We start from the raw sequence: 20,111 nt of genomic DNA, 5'->3' as shown, positions 1-20,111 counted from the left end.
CACAAAGCTTTACACCTTGCCTGTGCCCATCAATGCAGACATTGGACTGTTGATGACTGGAAACATGTTGCCTGGTTGGACGAGTCTTGTTTCAAATTGTATTGAGTGGTTGGACATGTATGGGTATGGAGACAACCTCATGAATCCAGGGAACATGCATGTTAGCAGGGGACTGTTAAAGATGGTGGACACTCTGTAAAGTTGTGGGGCTTAAGCATTTGAGACCCCTGATATGTTTAGATATGACTCGGTGACATGTATGTAAGCATCCTGTCTGATCACCTGCATCCATTCATGTGCATTGTGCATTCTGACGGACTTGAGCAATTCCGGCAGGTCAATGTGACACACCACATGTCCAGAATTGCTACATAGTGGCTCTAGGAACACTCTTCTGAGTTTAAACACTTTCGCCGGCCATGAAACTCCCCAGAAATGAACATTATTGAGTGTATCTGGGCTGCCTTGCAACATGCTGTTCAGAAGAGATCTCGGTACTCTTACGGATTTATGGACAGCCCTGCAGGATTCATGGTGTCAATTCTCTCCAGCAAGTGTGCATGCGTACATGTCCACACACACACACACACACACACACACACACACACACACACACACACACTCTCTCTCTCTCTCTCTCTCTCTCTCTCTCTCTCTCTCTCTCTCTCTCTCTCTCTCTAATTTGATCAGAGGTTCTTCCACACTGCTCTTAGTGGTTACATAACATTGTTATTTCCTATTCCTGGGTTTGGCTGCTCTACACATTGATCTTGTGTGTTGTTTTCACAGTTATATTATTGTGTTACTGGATTGAATCTGGTAAAATTTCTGTGGTTCTCAGCTACAGTGGATCATATCTCTCACGACTTCCCTGTTATTCCTATGTCTTTCTAAGATAGATGTCAGCATAGGTGGTTGAGCACAGGCAATGCTGATTTGTTCATTAGAAACTAGTGCCAACCAACAATCTGTTTACAACAGTTAAGTCCTTTCTGAAACTTTAGAATCTTGGGGTTGTTATTTTTTGCTATTGTCCAATCCACAATTTACATCTTTTTAACTGTATAAAATTGTTTTCACAATTATCTGCTCATTGTAATGATTTTACACAGTTCATTTTTATACTACAAAGCATTTGCTGGCAGCAAACTTTACTTCTGAAACACAATAAAATGTTGTTCGAAATTTCTCACACATAAAAAAAAAAAAAAAAAAAAAAAAAAAAAAAAAATTATGGTGTAGTGAACATTACTTTTTTAGACACTTTAAAATTGAAAGTAAACTGGACAACGTGATGTTGGTTGCAATGTGCAACGTGTTTAATAGTATCCTTATTTCTAAATACAGATATATCAGGATGGGAAATAATTGCTGCTGCAAACATTCTTTGTAAATTTACTCTTGACCTTCACATTCATCTGATGATGAGTTCTGCAGTTAGTGTGAACCAGCAATATATCTTAAGAATGAACAATAAAATATAGATGCTAACAGACAAATCATGGTATTAACATACCCTTTAATGTGTGTTTCAGAGCTAATAAAACACCTGTGGAAATTAGTGCTGATGAAAGGTTGAATAACTTTTCTCACAGGAATGGTACAATTGTTATTGTTCATGGATTCCTGTCTAGTAGTCAAGAAGAATGGGTCCGGAATATGGCAGAAGCATTCTTTGACAAGGTAATTTCAAATAAATAATTTAAAGAACTAGCTAAGAATGGGCATTAATGAATTGTTCCAATATTCCTTGGGCAAAAAGTCAATTTGACAATGAAATCACAATTTTTTTTAAAAACCGACAAATGTAGTGTTCTGCAAAGTGTATTTTGAGTAGCAAAACAATGGACAGGGTGTTGTCATTGACTCTGATAATATGCAGGAAATTATAATGCAAAAGTTTATACATACATGTGTTATGAAAATGAGTGCTACTCAGTGGCATTTTAAATTAAATTTTGTCCCATTTAAAACTAATTTACATTCCAACAGCCCCTAATGGGGCTCAACTCATTTGTGAGAATATGCAATATGCTTAGGGAGCATAGGGCCCTGAAACATTGCAGCTCCTCTTGTGCCCCCATGTTACAATCTCCTCCTTCCTCCACATCCCTCCCTCTCTCCGTCTCCCTTCCCATCTCCTGTGGTGAAAGCCTCTGGAATTTTAGAACAATAATTTATTGACAAATATACTTAAAAACAATTTGTCACTGAGCCACAGTTATTTTAAAAAGTTTCCCTGCAGTGAAATGTACAGGAACTATCCCACTACAGAAATTACTCTTTGTTAAACAACATACACTTAATATTAAACAAATCCAAACTTACATCTTTGATCAGGGTGCCCCTGCAGACCATTGGGTAATGGAAAAAGTTTATGCCACCTTAGTGCCTACATACATTCTTTTTCTCACGTTTGATTGAGTAGTGCTTTCATCGAAGATCAATGTAGGCTATGAAGTCATTATGGTCCGATCACACATTCCCAACCCAATGCATTGCTACCAGTGTCAACATTACAACCACATTTGCATGTCATGTAAGAACACCACTAAATGTGGTAAAGACACTCCTTCTCCCTGCTGTATCAACTGCAATGGTGACCATGCCACCCCATCTCAAGAATGTCCAGTGTATCTCAATGAGTGGGCTGTCCAGGAGATCTAGGTGAAGGAAATAGTACCCTACCATGCCGCTTGATGGTGTTGGCTGGTCTAAAGTCCTGCATCTCACACTTACAGAACCACTCTTGCTATACCTCTCACTCCACAAAGTGCATGGCCATACAGCATTGTGCCTCCAGTTCAGCACTGCAGTTGTAAAGCTGCCCAGTATCACAGTAGCCTCCCAGTCCTGTTCTCCTCCAGCTATGCAACAAGGCACCACATCTTCACCTTAGGCAGCAAAATCACTTGCTTCAAAACCAGCAAGTCGGAAAGGACAAAAGGAACACTCCCACAAAGACTTCTTACACCCCTCCAACCAACAAACCCAACAGCAAAGGCTTTAAAATATCAAATAAAGGCAAATGGTCTTCTCCTTCCCTGACTCAGAGATCCTCTTCAATGGCGTTGCTGCATGATATCTTTATCCAGCCAACCTCAGTTTCACCAGTGTGCACTGCCTACCTTCCCCCCCCCCCCCCCCCCCCCCCCCCCCCCCCAGAATCCTCAGGCTGACCCAGTGAGAATACCAATGCCTCTGTCGATCTCATGGAACAGGATCTTCCAGCCTCTGCATCCTGTAGCAGTGAGTCTTCGAAGGCAGCTGCCGAGGTGACTACCATTTGTTGCCTCCTCCCCAATCCCAATTATGACTCTCTTACAATGCAACATTCATGGCATTAGGCCTAGGGAGGAGGAATTATGGCTGCTCTCGCAATCGCAGTGTCCACTTGTTCTGTGCCCCAAGAAGCAAAATTGCGTACTCACAAGCATTTGACCTCCTGCATTTCCTTCTGCTCTGGTTTGACCTTCCCCAAAGCAAGACATTCAGTCTCATGGGGGAGTTGTGGTGCTCATCCGGGATGATGTTCATAGCCAAACCATCTCACTGAACACACAGCTGCAAGCTGTTGCAATCCGCATTATCCTTCTTTGAATCACCTTTTCTCTTTGCAATGTCTACATCCCTCTGTCATTCAGTGTCAACAGGGCAGATTTCTTCCAGCTTAGGTAAACACCCTCACCATTTTTTGCCACACCATCCACTTTGGGGCTCTTCCAAAACCTGTCAGAGGTCTTGGCTGACCTCAATCAACTCAACAACTCAAACTCATCTGTCTTAACACCAGAGCATCAATGGTCCTTTCAGATCCTTGTTCCTACTTGGACCTCTCATTCTCCACTGCCCAATTTAGCCATCATCTCGAGTGGTCCGTTATCTCTGACACATACTCAAGCAATCATTTCCTATGTGCTATCTATTTGCTGACTCCTACCCCATCTACAGTCCCTAGCCAATTTATTAGACGTGCTACAGTTTTTAAGCAAATATTGATTTATGTCTAATGAAATTTGTTTTTTAATACAAAAATTGTGATAAAATGATTGTGTAGTCTACTTCATAACTAAGGTGATATAACAAATAAACAAAACGTAGTATTTGTTGAAAATATTTTATTTCAATAATTATAACAAAAATTAAAATGTTGTGAAAGAGGAAACATTAGTTTTAACATCTTGTTGAGCCACCTCTCGCAGCTATGAGAGGCTTAATACAATGTGGCATGCTGTTGCTGCAGGGCTGTACTGTGTCCTGCATTTGTGGATGATGATATCACACAAAGATGATCTTCTCTAAGAGCTGTGTTTTTGTTGTGATGACATCTTTTGCCACCTCCCTCTTCATTAGTTCCCATACATTTTCTGTGGGGTTCATGACAGGGCTATTACCTGGCCAGTCTAACAGAGGGATATTTTGTTCCTTCAGAAAGGATTTAACTGACCTGGCTGTGTGACAGGGAACTCCATCCTGCATAAAAATAAATGGTTCCCCATGTGGGAACCATTCTCTGAACTGATGTATTAATCATTTTTGCAGGACTTCCTTGTACTGGTCTTGCCTCATTATGCTTTTAGCCACATAGATATTCTGTGCCCTGCCACAGATGACAGACACGGTGCACATACTGAGATTTATTAGTTAAAATTTCAAATGTGCTTTCATTGCTGAAGCATGCCTCTAAAAATAAAGAAACAAAATTAATATACCACGAAAAAATGTACATAGGTTATATCGTATCATAAATAACATTTTTAAAGTTAAATTACCGATCTCCAGGAGTCCACATCCTTATCACACCACCATTTAGCCCACTTCAAACGCTTTGCTTCCATTATGGCTATTAACTTTGGTTTTCTAGCAGGTCAACAGGCCTTGAAATTGATATCCATCAACTTTCTGCAAACAGTGTATTCAGATGCATCCACATTATCCTCTTCCAGTTGAGATTTTATCTGTTTCGTTGTTGCAAATTTGTTTTCTAGGCAAATTCTTTTGAGAAATCTTTCTGACCTTGGGGTGAAAATTCGTTTTCTTCCACATTCATTCTTCCCTCTGGGGCTCAATTCTTCACCTGAATCAAATTTTCTTCTTTACACACATCATATTAGCTTCTGACATTTCCAACGTTCGTGAACTTTCCCAATTGGAATACATTTTCATATTAACAAGGGCATTGACCTCAGCTTTTTTATGTGGTGAAATGCCTCCTCTTTTATCCATTTTTAAAGGTCACAATTAGTAATATGTCGTTGTTAAACAATCAATTGTGATGTCGATATTACGAAACTGGTAATCAAAGCAAACAAAGTATTACATCAATTGCGCGCGAGAACGCCACTGAACATTCCCTTTCCTATATGCTATACTCTGCACATTGATACCTACAATAAGTCAACAATTCAATGTCACATAGCATCAATAGACACAAAATTCAACAATGTAATAATTGCCATGAATAACTGTCATAAATTTTCTGATCAGTCGCATTAAATACAGTACTCTACACATAATCATTACAAATAACATTAAAAATGTGCAATTTGGACAGGCACTGTATGTGAAAATCCAATTGGCAACTTTCTAAGGCTGACTGGAGGCTTTACTCTTCCTTGCGACTTTTGACAAACATTTCCCCAGTTATGATGACCAGGTATAGTACCTCACAGACACTATCCTTACCACTACAGAACATTCCATACCTTGCAATTCATCTTTACCACATCGTGTCCTGATCCGCTGGTGAAGTGAAATGGGCCATCATGTGATTTGCGGTGGAGAGATGCTGTCTGCATTTTTGACCATCGTCCTTTGATGGTGAACTGCATTAATTATAAACAATTGCACGCACAGTGTTGTCACATTGTTTGCAATAGCAAGAAAGCTAGATGGATTTCATTTACTTGTTCTTTCAACAGTTTCACTCCCTCTTCTGTCATGTGGGGCAACCTCCATTGGCTCTCTGGACCAAGGTCCATTGCACGATTTCCAGCCTGACTGTAGCAAGTAATGTCATTATGGACACTATAGCTATCTCCAACACCTTGGGCAGCTATTTTGTGCAGATTTCGAGCTCCACCCACTATAACACCACCTTCCTCCCTCAGAAATGAGTCGAGGTGGCTCAGGTGGTACCCTTCCCCTCTCAGAATCATGAATGCTCTGATGCCCAATTACTATGAGGGAACTTAATCATGCTCTCACTTCATCCTGTTCTTCCACCCAAGGGCCGGACTATGTTTACATCCAGATGTTGCAACACCTTTCTCTTGCGGGCAAGCACTTTCTCCTTCATACGTACAATCGTATTAGGGCAGATGGCACATTTCCCAGACACTGGCATGAAGCCACTGTCATACCCATACCTAAGCTCAGTAAAGACCTTCCTTCTAGCTACCACCTGATTTCTCTTGCCAGCTGTGTTAACAAGGTGATGGAATGTATGATTCATCGCCAGCTGGTCTGGTAGCTTAAGTCTTTCAATCTTCTAACCACAGCACAATGTGGATTTTGAGCATGCTGTATTGCAGTTGACTATCTTGTCACTTTGTCAACCCATGTGACGAACGGTTTTCTGTGGAAATACCAGACTGTGGCTGTGTTGATTTAGAGGAAGCCTGTGACACCTGATGGATAACTGGTGTCCTCCATACTCTATACACATGAGGCTTCTGACTTAGTTTTCAAGGTATGTGTGGGTTCAGCTTTGTTGGACACCTTCATCCAGGAGAACGTAGTGGCTCAAGGCTCCATCCTGAGCATTATCCTCTTTGCTATAGCCATTAACCCTGTTACGGCCCATCTCCTGCCAGGCATCTCTGGCTCTCTTTTCATTGATGACTTCACAGTATATTGCAGTTCTCCACAGACTTACCTCCTCGAGTGTCATCTTCAGCAATGTTTTGATCATCTTTACTCATGGAGTATCAACAGTGGCTTTTAATTTTCCACTGACAAAATCATTTGTATGAATTTATGGCGCCGCAGTGGGTTTCTTCCATTGTCCTTACATCTTGGGCTTGCTGCTCTTCAGTTAGCTGAAACTATGAAATACCTGGGGCTCTTGCTTGGTAGAAAACTTTCTTAATCCTCCAAATTGTCTTACCTAGCTGCTCACTGTACCTAGTCTCTGTGTCCTAGGTGTCCTAAGCAGTACCTCCTGGGGAGTATATCGAACCATCCTCCTCCATTTATACTGATCCTTTGTACATTCAAAACTAGACTATGGGTGTTTCGTTTATTCTTCTGCATATCTGTCCCTCTTACACCATCTTAATTCAATCCACAATCATAGAATATGTTTGGCAACTGATGCCTTTTACACTAGCCTGGTTGAGAGCCTGTATGCAGAAGCTGTCAAACTATCACTGTCGTTGTGGCGTGATGTTCTCCTCAGCAGATATTCATGCTGTTTGTCTGCCATGACTAGTCACCCATCCTACACCTCCTTTTTTATGACTCCCTTGACCACTAGCATGGAGCATATCTCTCTTCTGTTACCTCCACTTTCGGCTCCTACCACAGCAGCTTAACTTCACACTACCTGCCACATTCCTGATGGATGTGAACCCTTCACCCACATTTTCTTTGTGCAGCAGCCTGTGTTCATCTTGGACTTCATTTGCTTACTAAGGGAACTACTGCGACTTGATCTATCAGAGTAAGTTTCTTGACCTTTGCACAGAACTTTGTGACAACACTTCATGTAAACTGATGGATCTAAGACCAAATGTGGTGTCATGCATGCCTTCATCATTAGCAACAACCATTTTTGGTACTGGCTTACAGAACACTGTTCAATATTTACAGTAGAGCCCTTTGCCCTCTATCAGGCCACCCAGTACATCCATCAAAATGGGCGTCTTAATTGTCACATCCTCTGATTCTCTGTTACCTTCGGCCCCCCTGTGTACTGTACACAATCCATCCCTTACTGCAATGGGTCCAAAAAAGCTTCCACTTGGTCACTGTTGAGGAAGCTACTGTCATGTTCATGTGGGTTCCTGGTCACATCGGTCTGATGGGAAATGAGACTGCGGACACTGCTGCCAATGCTGCAGTCCTCCTATCTCCGTCCACTGGCTCTTCCATTCCTTCAGATGATCTCTGTGTTGCTGCCTGTTGCAGGTGGTGTCACTTTGGCATCACCACTGGTATTCTCCTCAGGGGAACAAGCTCCAGGCAATTAAACCTCTCTCAGCACCTTGGCCAACCTCATCTCAGCCCTCTTACACAAGAGGCTAGGCTCCATTTTAGCTAGGTTGCGTATTGGGTATTGTCGTTTCAGCCATTGCCATTTACGTGGTGATCCCCTGCCACTCTGTGCTCATTGTCATCAACCTCTGATTGTTAACCACTTCCTAACCAAATGCCCTTTTTATACCCGCTTATGTCCTAATGTATGTTTGCCACCTGAGTTATCGGCTGTTTTAGTGAACGACATGTGGAGTGTCAACCTTGTTTTCCTTTTTATATGTTGTAGTCATATGGCAAAGGATATTTCATATTTGGTTTGGGATTTCCACTGTCTCTACAGCGTATTTTGTGGATCTTTCTCCAAGAGGAAGTCTTCTTCTTAGCTCGCTTTCCTTCCATTGGCTCGGCTTAACATATAGTCACTTTAAAGTTCTTTTACTTCTTGATATTCTAAGGTTATGGCAAAAAACCTATTACTGATTTAGTAATAATATTAGATGACTGCCTGAATCCAAACTGCTTTATAAAAAATTCTGCACACACTTTTTCCAAATCTGTTTATTGGAGTGTGATACATAACAATCATTGCTGTAGATTTCCTTGTGTCAGCTCTTGGGCAGTGTCTCTTAGGCAAAGAAACATGAATCATCAATGAAACATGCCAATCCTGTTAAATTTTGTTTAAAACTCCAAATACTTTATTTTTGGCATTTAGTAGGAAATGCGTTAGTATATTACAGTAATGGAAACCGTCTTTTCTGTGTTGGCATGGTGGTGTGAACATGGTCATATAATCATCTATATCAGAATTCCCCCCCCTAAGAACGATGGATCTTGCCTTTGGTGGGGAGGCTTGCGTGCGTCACGATACAGATAGCCATACCGTAGGTGCAACCACAACAGAGGGGTATCTGTTGAGTGGCCAGACAAACGTGTGGTTCCTGAAGAGAGGCAGCAGCCTTTTCAGTAGTTGCAGGGACAACAGTCTGGATGATTGACTGATCTGGCCTTATAACACTAACCAAAATGGCCTTGCTGTGCTGGTACTGCGAACGGCTGAAAGCAAGGGGAAACTACAGCCGTAATTTTTCCCGAGGGCATGCAGCTTTACTGTATGGTTAAATGATGATGGCGTCCTCTAGGGTAAAATATTCCGGAGGTAAAATAGTCCCCCATTTGGATCTCCGGGCGAGGACTACTCAGGAGGATGTCATTATCAGGAGAAAGAAAACTGGCGTTCTACGGATCGGACTGTGGAATGTCAAATCCCTTAATCGAGCAGGTAGGCTAGAAAATTTAAAAAGGGAAATGGATAGGTTAAAGTTAGATATAGTGGGAATTAGTGAAGTTTGGTGGCAGGAGGAACAAGAGTTTTGGTCAGGCGAATACAGGGTTATAAATACAAAATCAAATAGGGGTAATGCAGGAGTCGGTTTAATAATGAATAAAAAAATAGAAGTGCAGGTAAACTACTACAAACAGCATAGTGAACTCCTTATTGTGGCCAAGATAGACACTAAGCCCACGCCTACTACAGTAGTACAAGTTTATATGCCAACTAGCTCTGCAGATGATGAAGAAATTGAAGAAATGTATGATGAAATAAAAGAAATTATTCAGACAGTGAAGGGAGACGAAAATTTAATAGTCATATCTGACTGGAATTCAGTAGTAGGAAAAGGGAGAGAAGGAAACGTAGTAGGTGAATATGGATTGGGGCTAAGAAATGAAAGAGGAAGCCGCCTGGTAGAATTTTGCACAGAGCACAACTTAATCATAGCTAACACTTGGTTCAAGAATCATAAAAGAAGGTTGTATACATGGAAGAAGCCTGGAGATACTGACAGGTTTCAAATAGATTATATAATGGTAAGACAGAGATTTAGGAACCGTGTTTTAAATAGTAAGATATTTCCAGGGGCAGATGTGGACTCTGACCACAATCTATTGGTTATGAACTGTAGATTAAAACTGAAGAAACTGCAAAAAGGTGGGAATTTAAGGAGATGGGACCTGGATAAACTGAAAGAACCAGAGGTTGTAGAGAGTTTCAGAGAGAGCATAAGGGAACTATTGACAGGAATGGGGGAAAGAAATACAGTAGAAGAAGAATGGGTAGCTTTTAGAGATGAAGTAGTGAAGGTAGCAAAGGATCAAGTAGGTAAAAAGATGAGGACTAGTAGAAATCCTTGGGTAACAGAAGAAATATTGAATTTAATTGATGAAAGGAGAAAATATAAAAGTGCTGTAAATGAAGCAGGCAAAAAGGAATACAAACGTCTCAAAAATGTGATTGACAGGAAGTGCAAAATGGCTAAGCAGGGATGGCTAGATAACAAATGTAAGGATGTAGGGGTGAGATAGATACTGCCTACAGGAAAATTAAAGAGACCTTTGGAGAAAAGAGAACCACTTGCATGAATATCAAGTTCTCAGATGGAAACCCAGTTCTAAGCAAAGAAGGGGAAGCAGAAAGGTGGAAGGGGTATATAGAAGGTCTATACAAGGGCGGTGTACTTGAGGTCAATATTATGGAAATGGAAGAGGATGTACATGAAGAAGAAATGGGAGATACGATACTGCGTGAAGAGTTTGATAGAGCACTGAAAGACCTGAGTCGAAACAAGGCCCTGGGAGTAGACAACATTCCATCAGAACTACTGATGGCCTTGGGAGAGCCAGTCCTGACAAAAACTCTACTGTCTGGTGAGCAAGATCTATGAGACAGATGAAATACCCTGACTTCAAGAAGAATATAATAATTCCAATCCCAAAGAGAGCAGGTGCTGACTGATGTGAAAATTAGCGAACAATCAGTTTAATAAGTCACGGATGCAAAATACTAACATGAATTCTTTACAGATGAATGGAAAAACTTGTAGAAGCCGACCTCGGGGAAAGTCAGTTTGGATTCCGTAGAAATATTGGAACATGTGAGGCAATACTGACCCTACGACTTATCTTAGATTAAGGAAAGGCAAACCTACATTTCTAGCATTTGTAGACTTAGAGAAAGCTTTTGACAATGTTTACTGGAATACTCTCATTCAAATTCTAAAGGTGGCAGGGGTAAAATACAGGGAGCGAAAGGCTATTTACAATTTGTACAGAAACCAGATGGTAGTTATAAGAGTCAAGGGACATGAAAGGGAAGCAGTGGTTCGGAAGGGAGTGAGACAGGGTTGTAGCCTCTCCCCGTTGTTATTCAGTCTGTATATTGAGCAAGCAGTGAAGGAAACAAAAGAAAAATTTTGAGTAGCTATTAAAATCCATGGAGAAGAAATAAAAACTTTGAGGTTCGCCGATGACATTGTAATTCTGTCACAGACAGCAAAGGACTTGGAAGACCAGTTGAACGGAATGGACGGTGTCTTGAAAGGAGGGTATAAGATGAACATCAACAAAAGCAAAACGAGGATAATGGAATGTTGTTGAATTAAATCAGGTGATGCTGAGGGAATTAGATTAGGAAATGAGATGCTTAAAGTAGTAAAGGAGTTTTGCTATTTGGGGAGCAAAATAACTGATGGTCGAAGTAGAGAGGATATAAAATGTAGATTGGCAATGGCAAGGAAAGCGTTTCTGAAGAAGAGAAATTTGTTAACATCGAGTATAGATTTAAGTGTCAGGAAGCCGTTTCTGAAAGTATTTGTATGGAGTGTAGCCATGTATGGAAGTGAAACATGGCGATAAGTGGTGTGGACAAGAAGGGAATAGAAGCTTTCGAAATGTGGTGCTACAGAAGAATGCTGAAGATTAGATGGTTATATCATATAAGTAATGAGGAGGTATTGAATACGATTGGGGAGAAGAGAAGTTTGTGGCACAACTTGACTAGAAGAAGGGATCGGTTGGTAGGACATGTTCTGAGGCATCAAGGGATCACCAATTTGGTATTGGAGGGCAGGGTGGAGGGTAATAATTGTAGAGGGAGACGAAGAGATGAATACACTAAACAGATACAGAAGGATGTAGGTTGCAGTAGGTACTGGGAGATGAAGAAGCTTGCACAGGATAGAGTAGCATGGAGAGCTGCATCAAATCAGTCTCAGGACTGAAGACCACAACAACATCAGAATTCATAAAAAATGGAGAGAATCATAAAACTGAATGTTAACTTGGTGCTTTATTAAATCACAGAATTTCAGTATTCATTAAAGTTTTGGCAGGGTTGGATTAACATTTGTAGTGAGATTTACAATCCCAGTATTCTTTTCTTAACTTTATTTTTAAGTACCTTGCCTCTGATCTAAGTTGATGGGCATGTTTAGTTTTATTTTACCTGTTTCGGTTTGCTCTTGAATTATCACCATTCCTCCATTGTCAAAACAGCTGTTTCCACATACACAGTTCACAAGATGACTGGCATTATTGAACATGTAGCATTGTCAAGAAAAGTGCACTAGTTGTCAGTATAGCCAAATGAGCAAAATGAAAAAACTGCCTCATGTAGAATTAATATGAAAGACCATACAATTTGAAACCTAAACTATAGAGGACTAAATAAGATTTGAAATGACTGCAAGTTTTCATATATTGTTTGGACTGTTGGTGATTCCGATTTCTTTCTTTCTGACTTTACAGCATGAAAAATGGCTATGGAAATTATATGAAAATGAATTACTCTATTTTGTCTACTGGTGGACATGTGACTTGAAGTGATGCTCCTCATTTAAGGGAAACAATATATGTAAGGAACAGTAAATACATCTAGCTTTCCAAGCTGAAAAGCATAATAAATCCATTTATTTCCTAGATGATTATGCATCTCAACTAATTTATTTCTTCATCACTAGTTCATCCAACTTGCTGAGAAACCCAAAACCAGAATCAATTAGTTAGTATGTCTCAGCCCTCTACACAATTTAGATTTAAATTGATTGATGATAGGAAGGAAACTCTTTGTTTGTAAATTTTATGTTGAGCTCAACTAGACATCTGATGCTTTGACATAGTAAGAAGGGGTCAAAAGTAGGCTAATTTTGTGCTTACACTAGGATTGGCTCTAGTGCTCATTGCAGTCAGATAACTTGGTTGGTTTCATCTCATCTTTTTCAGTGCTATTCCTTTCTGTTTTTATAAAGCATGTAAGGAATGTCAGTGCTGATGCAGCTGTGTTCATGTCCAATCTAAGGTTTCTCCATCTTTGACATTTTATAGTGTAAATTTAGAGGAACGAAATATTATTTTCCTGACTTTTCATTGTCATCTGATATTTCAAAGTGTGTGTTCTTCATTCCTTTAAAGCCTTGGGAGAGGGATTTTGTAGCATCAGCTTAACCTCACCAGTGTGTTATCATTTTTGGCATGAGAATGGGAGTGTCAGTTTATGCTGTTTTCAAATAGTTGGCTGCAACTTAATGCTTGTTAGTTTAGCTCTAATTTCTATTTGTCTTTGTAACTCTTAAACAAAATGTATGTTGGTTACTGTAGAATCATTTGGCACTCGGCCACAAATGTGAGTTATTTAAATTTTCTCAGTAGTGTTTCACAAAAAGAACACAGTCTTCACTCCAGAGATTTCCTTTGAGCTGTAACATTCACATGTTGATTGAACCTACTGGTAACAACACCAGCAACATGCTTATGAATTGTTTTGATATCTTATTTAATGCAAAACACTGGATCAGTACTCAAGAAAGGGTCAGACTAGTGTTCTACATGTTGTCTCCTTTACAGAAGAGCTACACTTTCTTAAAATTCTTCTGATAAACAAGTCAATCATTCACTTCCCTATTACTAATCTTAAGTGCATGTTCCATTTTGTATTATTTTGCTGTATTATGCCTAGAGATTTAATTGAGGTGATATGTGAAGCAGCACACTACTAATACAGTATTTGAACATTACAGGTCAGTTTTCCTCCTCATCTGCATTGGCTTACATTTTTCTACATTTAAAACAAACTGCCATTCATAACACCAAATAGAAATTCCATCTGTCAGCCTTGCTTGTTCCTCTTCATTCAAGGTTGTGAGGAAATTATGTGAGAAAAGGGCGAGTTGCTTTCTACATCGGTGCAGATTTGTGGACAGAAGCTTTTCTGTCTCTAGAAAATTTATTATATTTGAACTGCAAACCCTCCTTATATGCAGGAACTTCCTGTACTTTTTTTCACTTGCTAGGAACCTCGCAGTGGTTGGGAGATTTTCGAAAAATGCAAGCTAAGTAGGAGGCCAGTGCTGTACTCTCTGTGAAACCACATTGAGGTTCCATCCAGACTTGGCAACTTGTTTGCAATTCTTTTGGTTACTTTTCAGTGCCAGGCATACCTATTTTTATGCCCTCTATGTGGGAGTCTGTACTAAAGTAAATTGATATGATCCTCGTGCATGAAAAAAATTTAAAATGTGATATTTCACTTCAGCTTTCCCTTTTCTATCTTCTATAGCTACACCAGACTAGTCGATGAGTGACTGGATATAAGCCATTGACCTGCCTGGTGATTTTATGTAGCACTAGAATTTTCTTGGGTTCTCGGCAAGATCTTCTGCTAAGATATAACAGTGGGTGTTGTATGCATTGCATATCAATGACTTTATAAATGAACAGATTTATACTAACTTTTGTCTGTTGACATTTTCACATTCTTACTTGAACAAAGAGTGCAACAATTTCTGCTTCCTCAGCATTTTCCAAATTTTGATATCAAACCACAGTGGGTGTTTTCTGTCTTTAATTTGCTTACTTGGCACATACTTCTTCAGCATGTGATTTACAACTGATTTAAACTTTGCTCATAATCTCTCTATGTCCATTGTATTGGAATGACACAATATTCCTTAGTTTCCTAGTGTGATGCTTGCAACAGTATGTCTGGTCTTTCCATCATAAAAACCCTCCTAATCTTCCTGGTGGATTTATGAACTTCAGTAACTATTGTCACTATGATATGACCAGTGTCTCTATTCTGACATTATTGATAAGTTCAAGCCTTTTTGTAGCTACAAGGTCTAAAATATTTCCATTATGTGTGGGTTATCAAACTATCTGCTCAGGACAGTTTCCAGAAAATGGGCTCAGAACTACTTCGCAACACTCTCTCCATACAGCCTGCAACGATTTCCCCCAGTCATATTCAGTATGACTTAAAACTAATACTACATGATTGAGTTACTTCTGCACTGCTGATGGTAGACGTTCTTTGAATGATTCTACAACTTTTACAGTGGAACGAAGTGGCTGCTAAAAAAATCCACTGATTAACTTGAGTTCACTTAGGCCAGTTACGTGCATCCAGATAACTTTGTAATGAGACTCAGTTTTGACTTGAATAGACACAATACTTTTGTCAACTGCAGTGAACACCTCCCCCCCCCTTTCCCTCTTTCTATGGCACACAGCCTGTCTCTTTCATATACATTCCATAATTCGTAAAATACTTAAGAGCTTTTACTTTGAGTTTCATCCAGTGCTTGAGTGCAACAGTTTTCCTGGAGGGGAAGTAAATTAAAGAATTTTGTTAACAAATGCATCAGAAATTTACTGTTGTAATTTTAACAGTAAAAGTGTCTTTACTCAGTATGTGACATGCTTTCACTCTCTGTGTATCATCTGGTGTGTGTTCATCAGCAGACCTCAAACTATCACCTAGCCTGAAAATCCCTCATGTGCACTCCACAAATATTCTGCCACCTAAGTAGCTGCTTCCTGTGTATAGTGAACTCCTCACCTATCAAGGGGAGTCCTATAATTCTCCACCCCATAATGCACACCCAGAGATCTTCAGACAAGACTGTCACAGAACTGAGGGAGCTTCTGATTGAGACCCTCTGCTTGGCTCCAAACCAGAGGACCTCGACCAGTTCTGGACATGATATTGCAGATTTTAAACACCCTGCACGTGAGGCCAGCAGTCTTCACCACCTTTGCCAGCTGCCCGTATGAACTGAGGATGGCATCAGAACCCAAGCGACAAGCATCATTGGTGATGACATGAGCCACAACCTGCAGAAGACTGCACCGTGCACCCTGCACCCTGCATGCAGGGCCTCCTCCACATCTCATATTTGACCCCCCCCCTACCAAACATATCAAGCCAGCACTGGATTATATTTCTTTCCGGTCCTGGTCACTATTTTCCTAGGGGGCCCCATAACACATCTGACTTTGGAACTCCTTATAACAAGTAAATCTGTGCCCCCCTCCCCCTCCCTGTGCACCTGCTTGGAACCTGCTGCAGTAGCAGTCAACAGTCAACTATTATCCATCCACAGGGTGAATGTGAGACACTAGATGCCAGTCCCCACATTAGCCCTCTGCCTCAAACAACATGAATGTGTAAACCTGTCACTCACCCTCCAGTGAACAGATTCCCCGTGTTGGGTATGATGTGAGGTGCTGCGGCAGCAGTGCCTGTCATTGAAATAAATAACACCTTTCCTTTTGAAAAACTGAGAGCTGTTTTGATGATACCTTGTGGAATTTCTTCTATCTTTACATACTTCTTTTTTGTTTCCTTTGGTGTTCATAAAAATGAATCTGTGGATATCACTCCTTTACTAAAAAGGATACTAAGTAGAAAAACTGTTTGAAATAATCACTCAGGCACAGATAATTAAATCTGCAACAATTTAATGTTTTCTTAACCATTAATGTAATTTTAAGAATAAGTAAAGTATCCTGTTGTGGGTGGTGCACAAATGAGCAGAGAAAGGTGCCCAGGTAGCCAAGAACAATAGAACTTCATTATGACAAAGTACATAATAACATAAGCAACAGAAGCAGCTTTGTAGTGAAGGCAACATAAAAGATAGTCCTGATCTATTGAAGGGTTGTCACTAATACAATCTGGTTCTGGAAGGTGCAAGTGAGCACTCAGTCTGTTACAACTGAGAATCACTAGGCATTTTTGGTATAGGCTGCACTGATGATGTCCTGGTCCTGAGTAATGTGCTGCACTTGCAGTAAGATGCTTGCACCACTTCTGAAGTTGGAACATTAATGTTGAAGCGTATTCACATTGGCTGGCAAGCTACTGGGCAGCATCCTGTAAATGCTGCCTGGCAGAGAAATAGTGGGAAATAGTCTTGCATGTGGTTCATGGATGCTAGCTAGTGATGGCTGTATCTGGTGAATGTGGTGCCCTCAGTACTGCAGTGACTGGGCAGGCAAGCTGAGTTGAATCGACTTGAAGGCCTTTTGAGAGGGTGGCAACCTGCAACATTGTGTTGTGTGGCATCTGGCTGGATCATAAGGCACCAGCTATAAACCACAAAAAGTTCCTGGTCTAATTGGCAGGTTTTAAAATTCCATGTTTGCTTTTTATGTCTGTGAATTCATTAATGTTGGGATGGTTACGCTATTTTTGTGACCATCCTGATAAATGCCAATATTCTGTCTCCATCATATATTATTGATATTGGCCACAGATATAAAATGCGTAGATCAACTTATTTAATTGCTTTTGTGGCAAAAAATTTTGAATTATCAGTGACCAGCAATTGGAGAAGTGTTAGTACATACAAATACAAAAATACAGTGGCATCTGTGATCCTGAGAATTTGGAATTCCACCATCCTGTTAAGTATGAAAAATTGGACAATGTAAATATAGAAAAATAGGTACTTAAGGAAAAGAAAAGCTGCACAAATCCTGTATGCATATGGACACACAATACACAAAATGACATGGCATAATATAGGGCTTCACCATTCGGGACCTCCATGCACCATTGTGGGTTTGTCATGTGTACCTGCTTTGTGGAAGTTGACTGTATTGAATCAACCTGTTTAAGTAATACGTCTTGATCTTATTCTGGATGTGACATTGCAACTCCCAAAATAAATTTCTACTGTATAGTCTGCAAAATATTTCTGCATGTATTCTTCCAATTTTTGTCTTCACTTCTGAAAATATAATTTAAAATGTTGAAATATTGCCATTTAATAACCATATTTAATTGTTATATTGCAGATTTCAAATCTGTTGCTGATTAAAGTATGTTTGTTCGTCTGTAAAAGTATGCCATTTGATAAAACAAAAATGAATGGGCAACTGCTCACCTATAGATGACTGATGTGGTAACTTTTTTTCTCCTTTTTGGTTCTTTTTTTATTTTTGGAAATGGATAGTAAGCTGTTAAGATGTATTTGTAACATGCGAATTTTTTGTTGCAAGAGTAACAAATGGAATTTTTGGATGCAAAGTTTCTCTAATGTGATGCCTATAGAAATCTGAAAAAGTGTGAAGTGCAAATTAAGAAAGATTTAGATCATTAAATAATATTGTCTAATGTCTTTCTTCACTGAATGTGCCAGGAGGATGTCAATGTGATTGCGGTAGACTGGACTGGGAGTTGGCAGTACTGGCAGGCCGTTGCAAACACAAGGGTGGCTGCAGCTGAAATAGCACGGTAATAATGGGTGTATTTCACTTAATGTATCTACTCATATTGTCCACATTAAACAAAATTAAATGTTTCATATTCTTCTAACCTGGCCGGCCGGTGTGGCCGAGCGATTCTAGGCGCTTCAGTCTGGAACCTCGCGACCGCTATGGTCACAGGTTCTATTCCTGCCTTGGGCATGGATGTATGTGATCCGACCGCTGTGTCATCCTCAGTGGAGGATGCAGATAGGAGGGGCGTGTGGTCAGCACACCGCTGGCAAAAATTGCAAATTTGTTGTTATTTTTGTAGAAGTAAACTTTTCTCATTAGAAATATTAGATCTGTGCAGCGAATGAAATGTGTCAGAACATGGATGGTGTGGGTAATTGTGAATTAGTCTTTCCAAAGATTATTTTTGGTGTGAAAATATAAAATATATTACATTTAATTTTCAGGTTAGTTTTATATAATACCTTATTACAATCACCAAGTATTTAGAAATTGCTGTCAAATCCATATAGAAAATGGCCTATGGGAAAAACTAGGAAAGGCAACTACTGACATGAAGATAATTGGTGTATGGTGCAGACACACATAATTAGCTTTCAAGCTACCACTCATGTCCTTAGTGAAGTACACACACCAACAATCATCATGCAAATGCACCAATGAAAAACCATGGTTACACACAATTATACTAATGTTGCTTCTGTATGAGAGCATATGCTTTTGTATCCAGGATTAATTTCAGTGAAAGCTCTCTGGGTGTGTGACCCTTTCATATGTAATAAAACTGTCAAAGTTTTGGTCACTATTACAGAAAGTCTTCATCAGGACGACTGTCATATTAAAGATATGTTACTCTGCAAATATAGAAAAATTCAGAGCAGGGGATATTTTTACCATCCTTTATATGAAGACTTATTTACGTACCACTCATAAACAAAGCATGGGAACAATTACTACTTACACATCTCTGTGCAGGTGTTCAGTAGTTAAAAATTATCTTCTAGTTCCAGTATGAATGATAAAGATAGGAACAGCCTGTACTGGAAATCTTTTTGCTTGAATGGTCTAATGTGTGTTCCTGAAACATTGGACATCTATTTGGTATGTCTTTCATTAAAGTTTTTCAATAAAACTCTGACAAGAAGCTAATTTGTTATGGGCCATTCACATGGCACCTCTTTGTATTACTCATTTTTCCTTTTTGTCCAACTTTACAGATGTCCTGTTCACTTGACGAGTATTCTAGTATTGGCTGTATGAATATTAGGAAACTATTTAAATATCAAACTGTAGTTCATCTCCTTCTCAATCTCCTATGACATCCCTAGGCACTATTGCTTATTAGCATAAATTAGTTTTCACTTATTTGTTCTCTTTTTCATCTCATCTTACTTTGATCTTTATCTTTTCACCAACTTTTGTATTTTTTACTTTATTTCTCCTATATAGTGCACATTCTTTTTTTTCCCAACCTCATATTATTATTATTATTTCTGAGTTCCCCTGTTTAGACTCCCCCTGCAAAGTTTTGTGTAATAAATCATTTGTCTATCCAGACCTAAATCATGATTTGG

General features: G+C 39.7%; 1 protein-coding gene across 1 annotated transcript in view; it reads left to right on the top strand.

The window, feature by feature from the left end:
• LOC124594744 (pancreatic triacylglycerol lipase-like) overlaps window positions 1-20,111 on the top strand; it is a 162,360-nt gene that overhangs the window by 86,815 nt on the left and 55,434 nt on the right. The window contains exons 5-6 of the mRNA XM_047133121.1: window positions 1,536-1,683; window positions 18,459-18,553. Of these exons, the coding sequence (XP_046989077.1) occupies window positions 1,536-1,683; window positions 18,459-18,553 (243 nt within the window). The remainder of the gene's footprint in view (window positions 1-1,535; window positions 1,684-18,458; window positions 18,554-20,111) is intronic.

The sequence above is a fragment of the Schistocerca americana genome, chromosome 2 (assembly GCF_021461395.2).
Source record: "Schistocerca americana isolate TAMUIC-IGC-003095 chromosome 2, iqSchAmer2.1, whole genome shotgun sequence".
NCBI lineage: Eukaryota > Metazoa > Arthropoda > Insecta > Orthoptera > Acrididae > Schistocerca > Schistocerca americana.
Note: the sequence above shows the minus strand (reverse complement) of the source record. Positions and strands in the feature narration are given on the sequence as shown.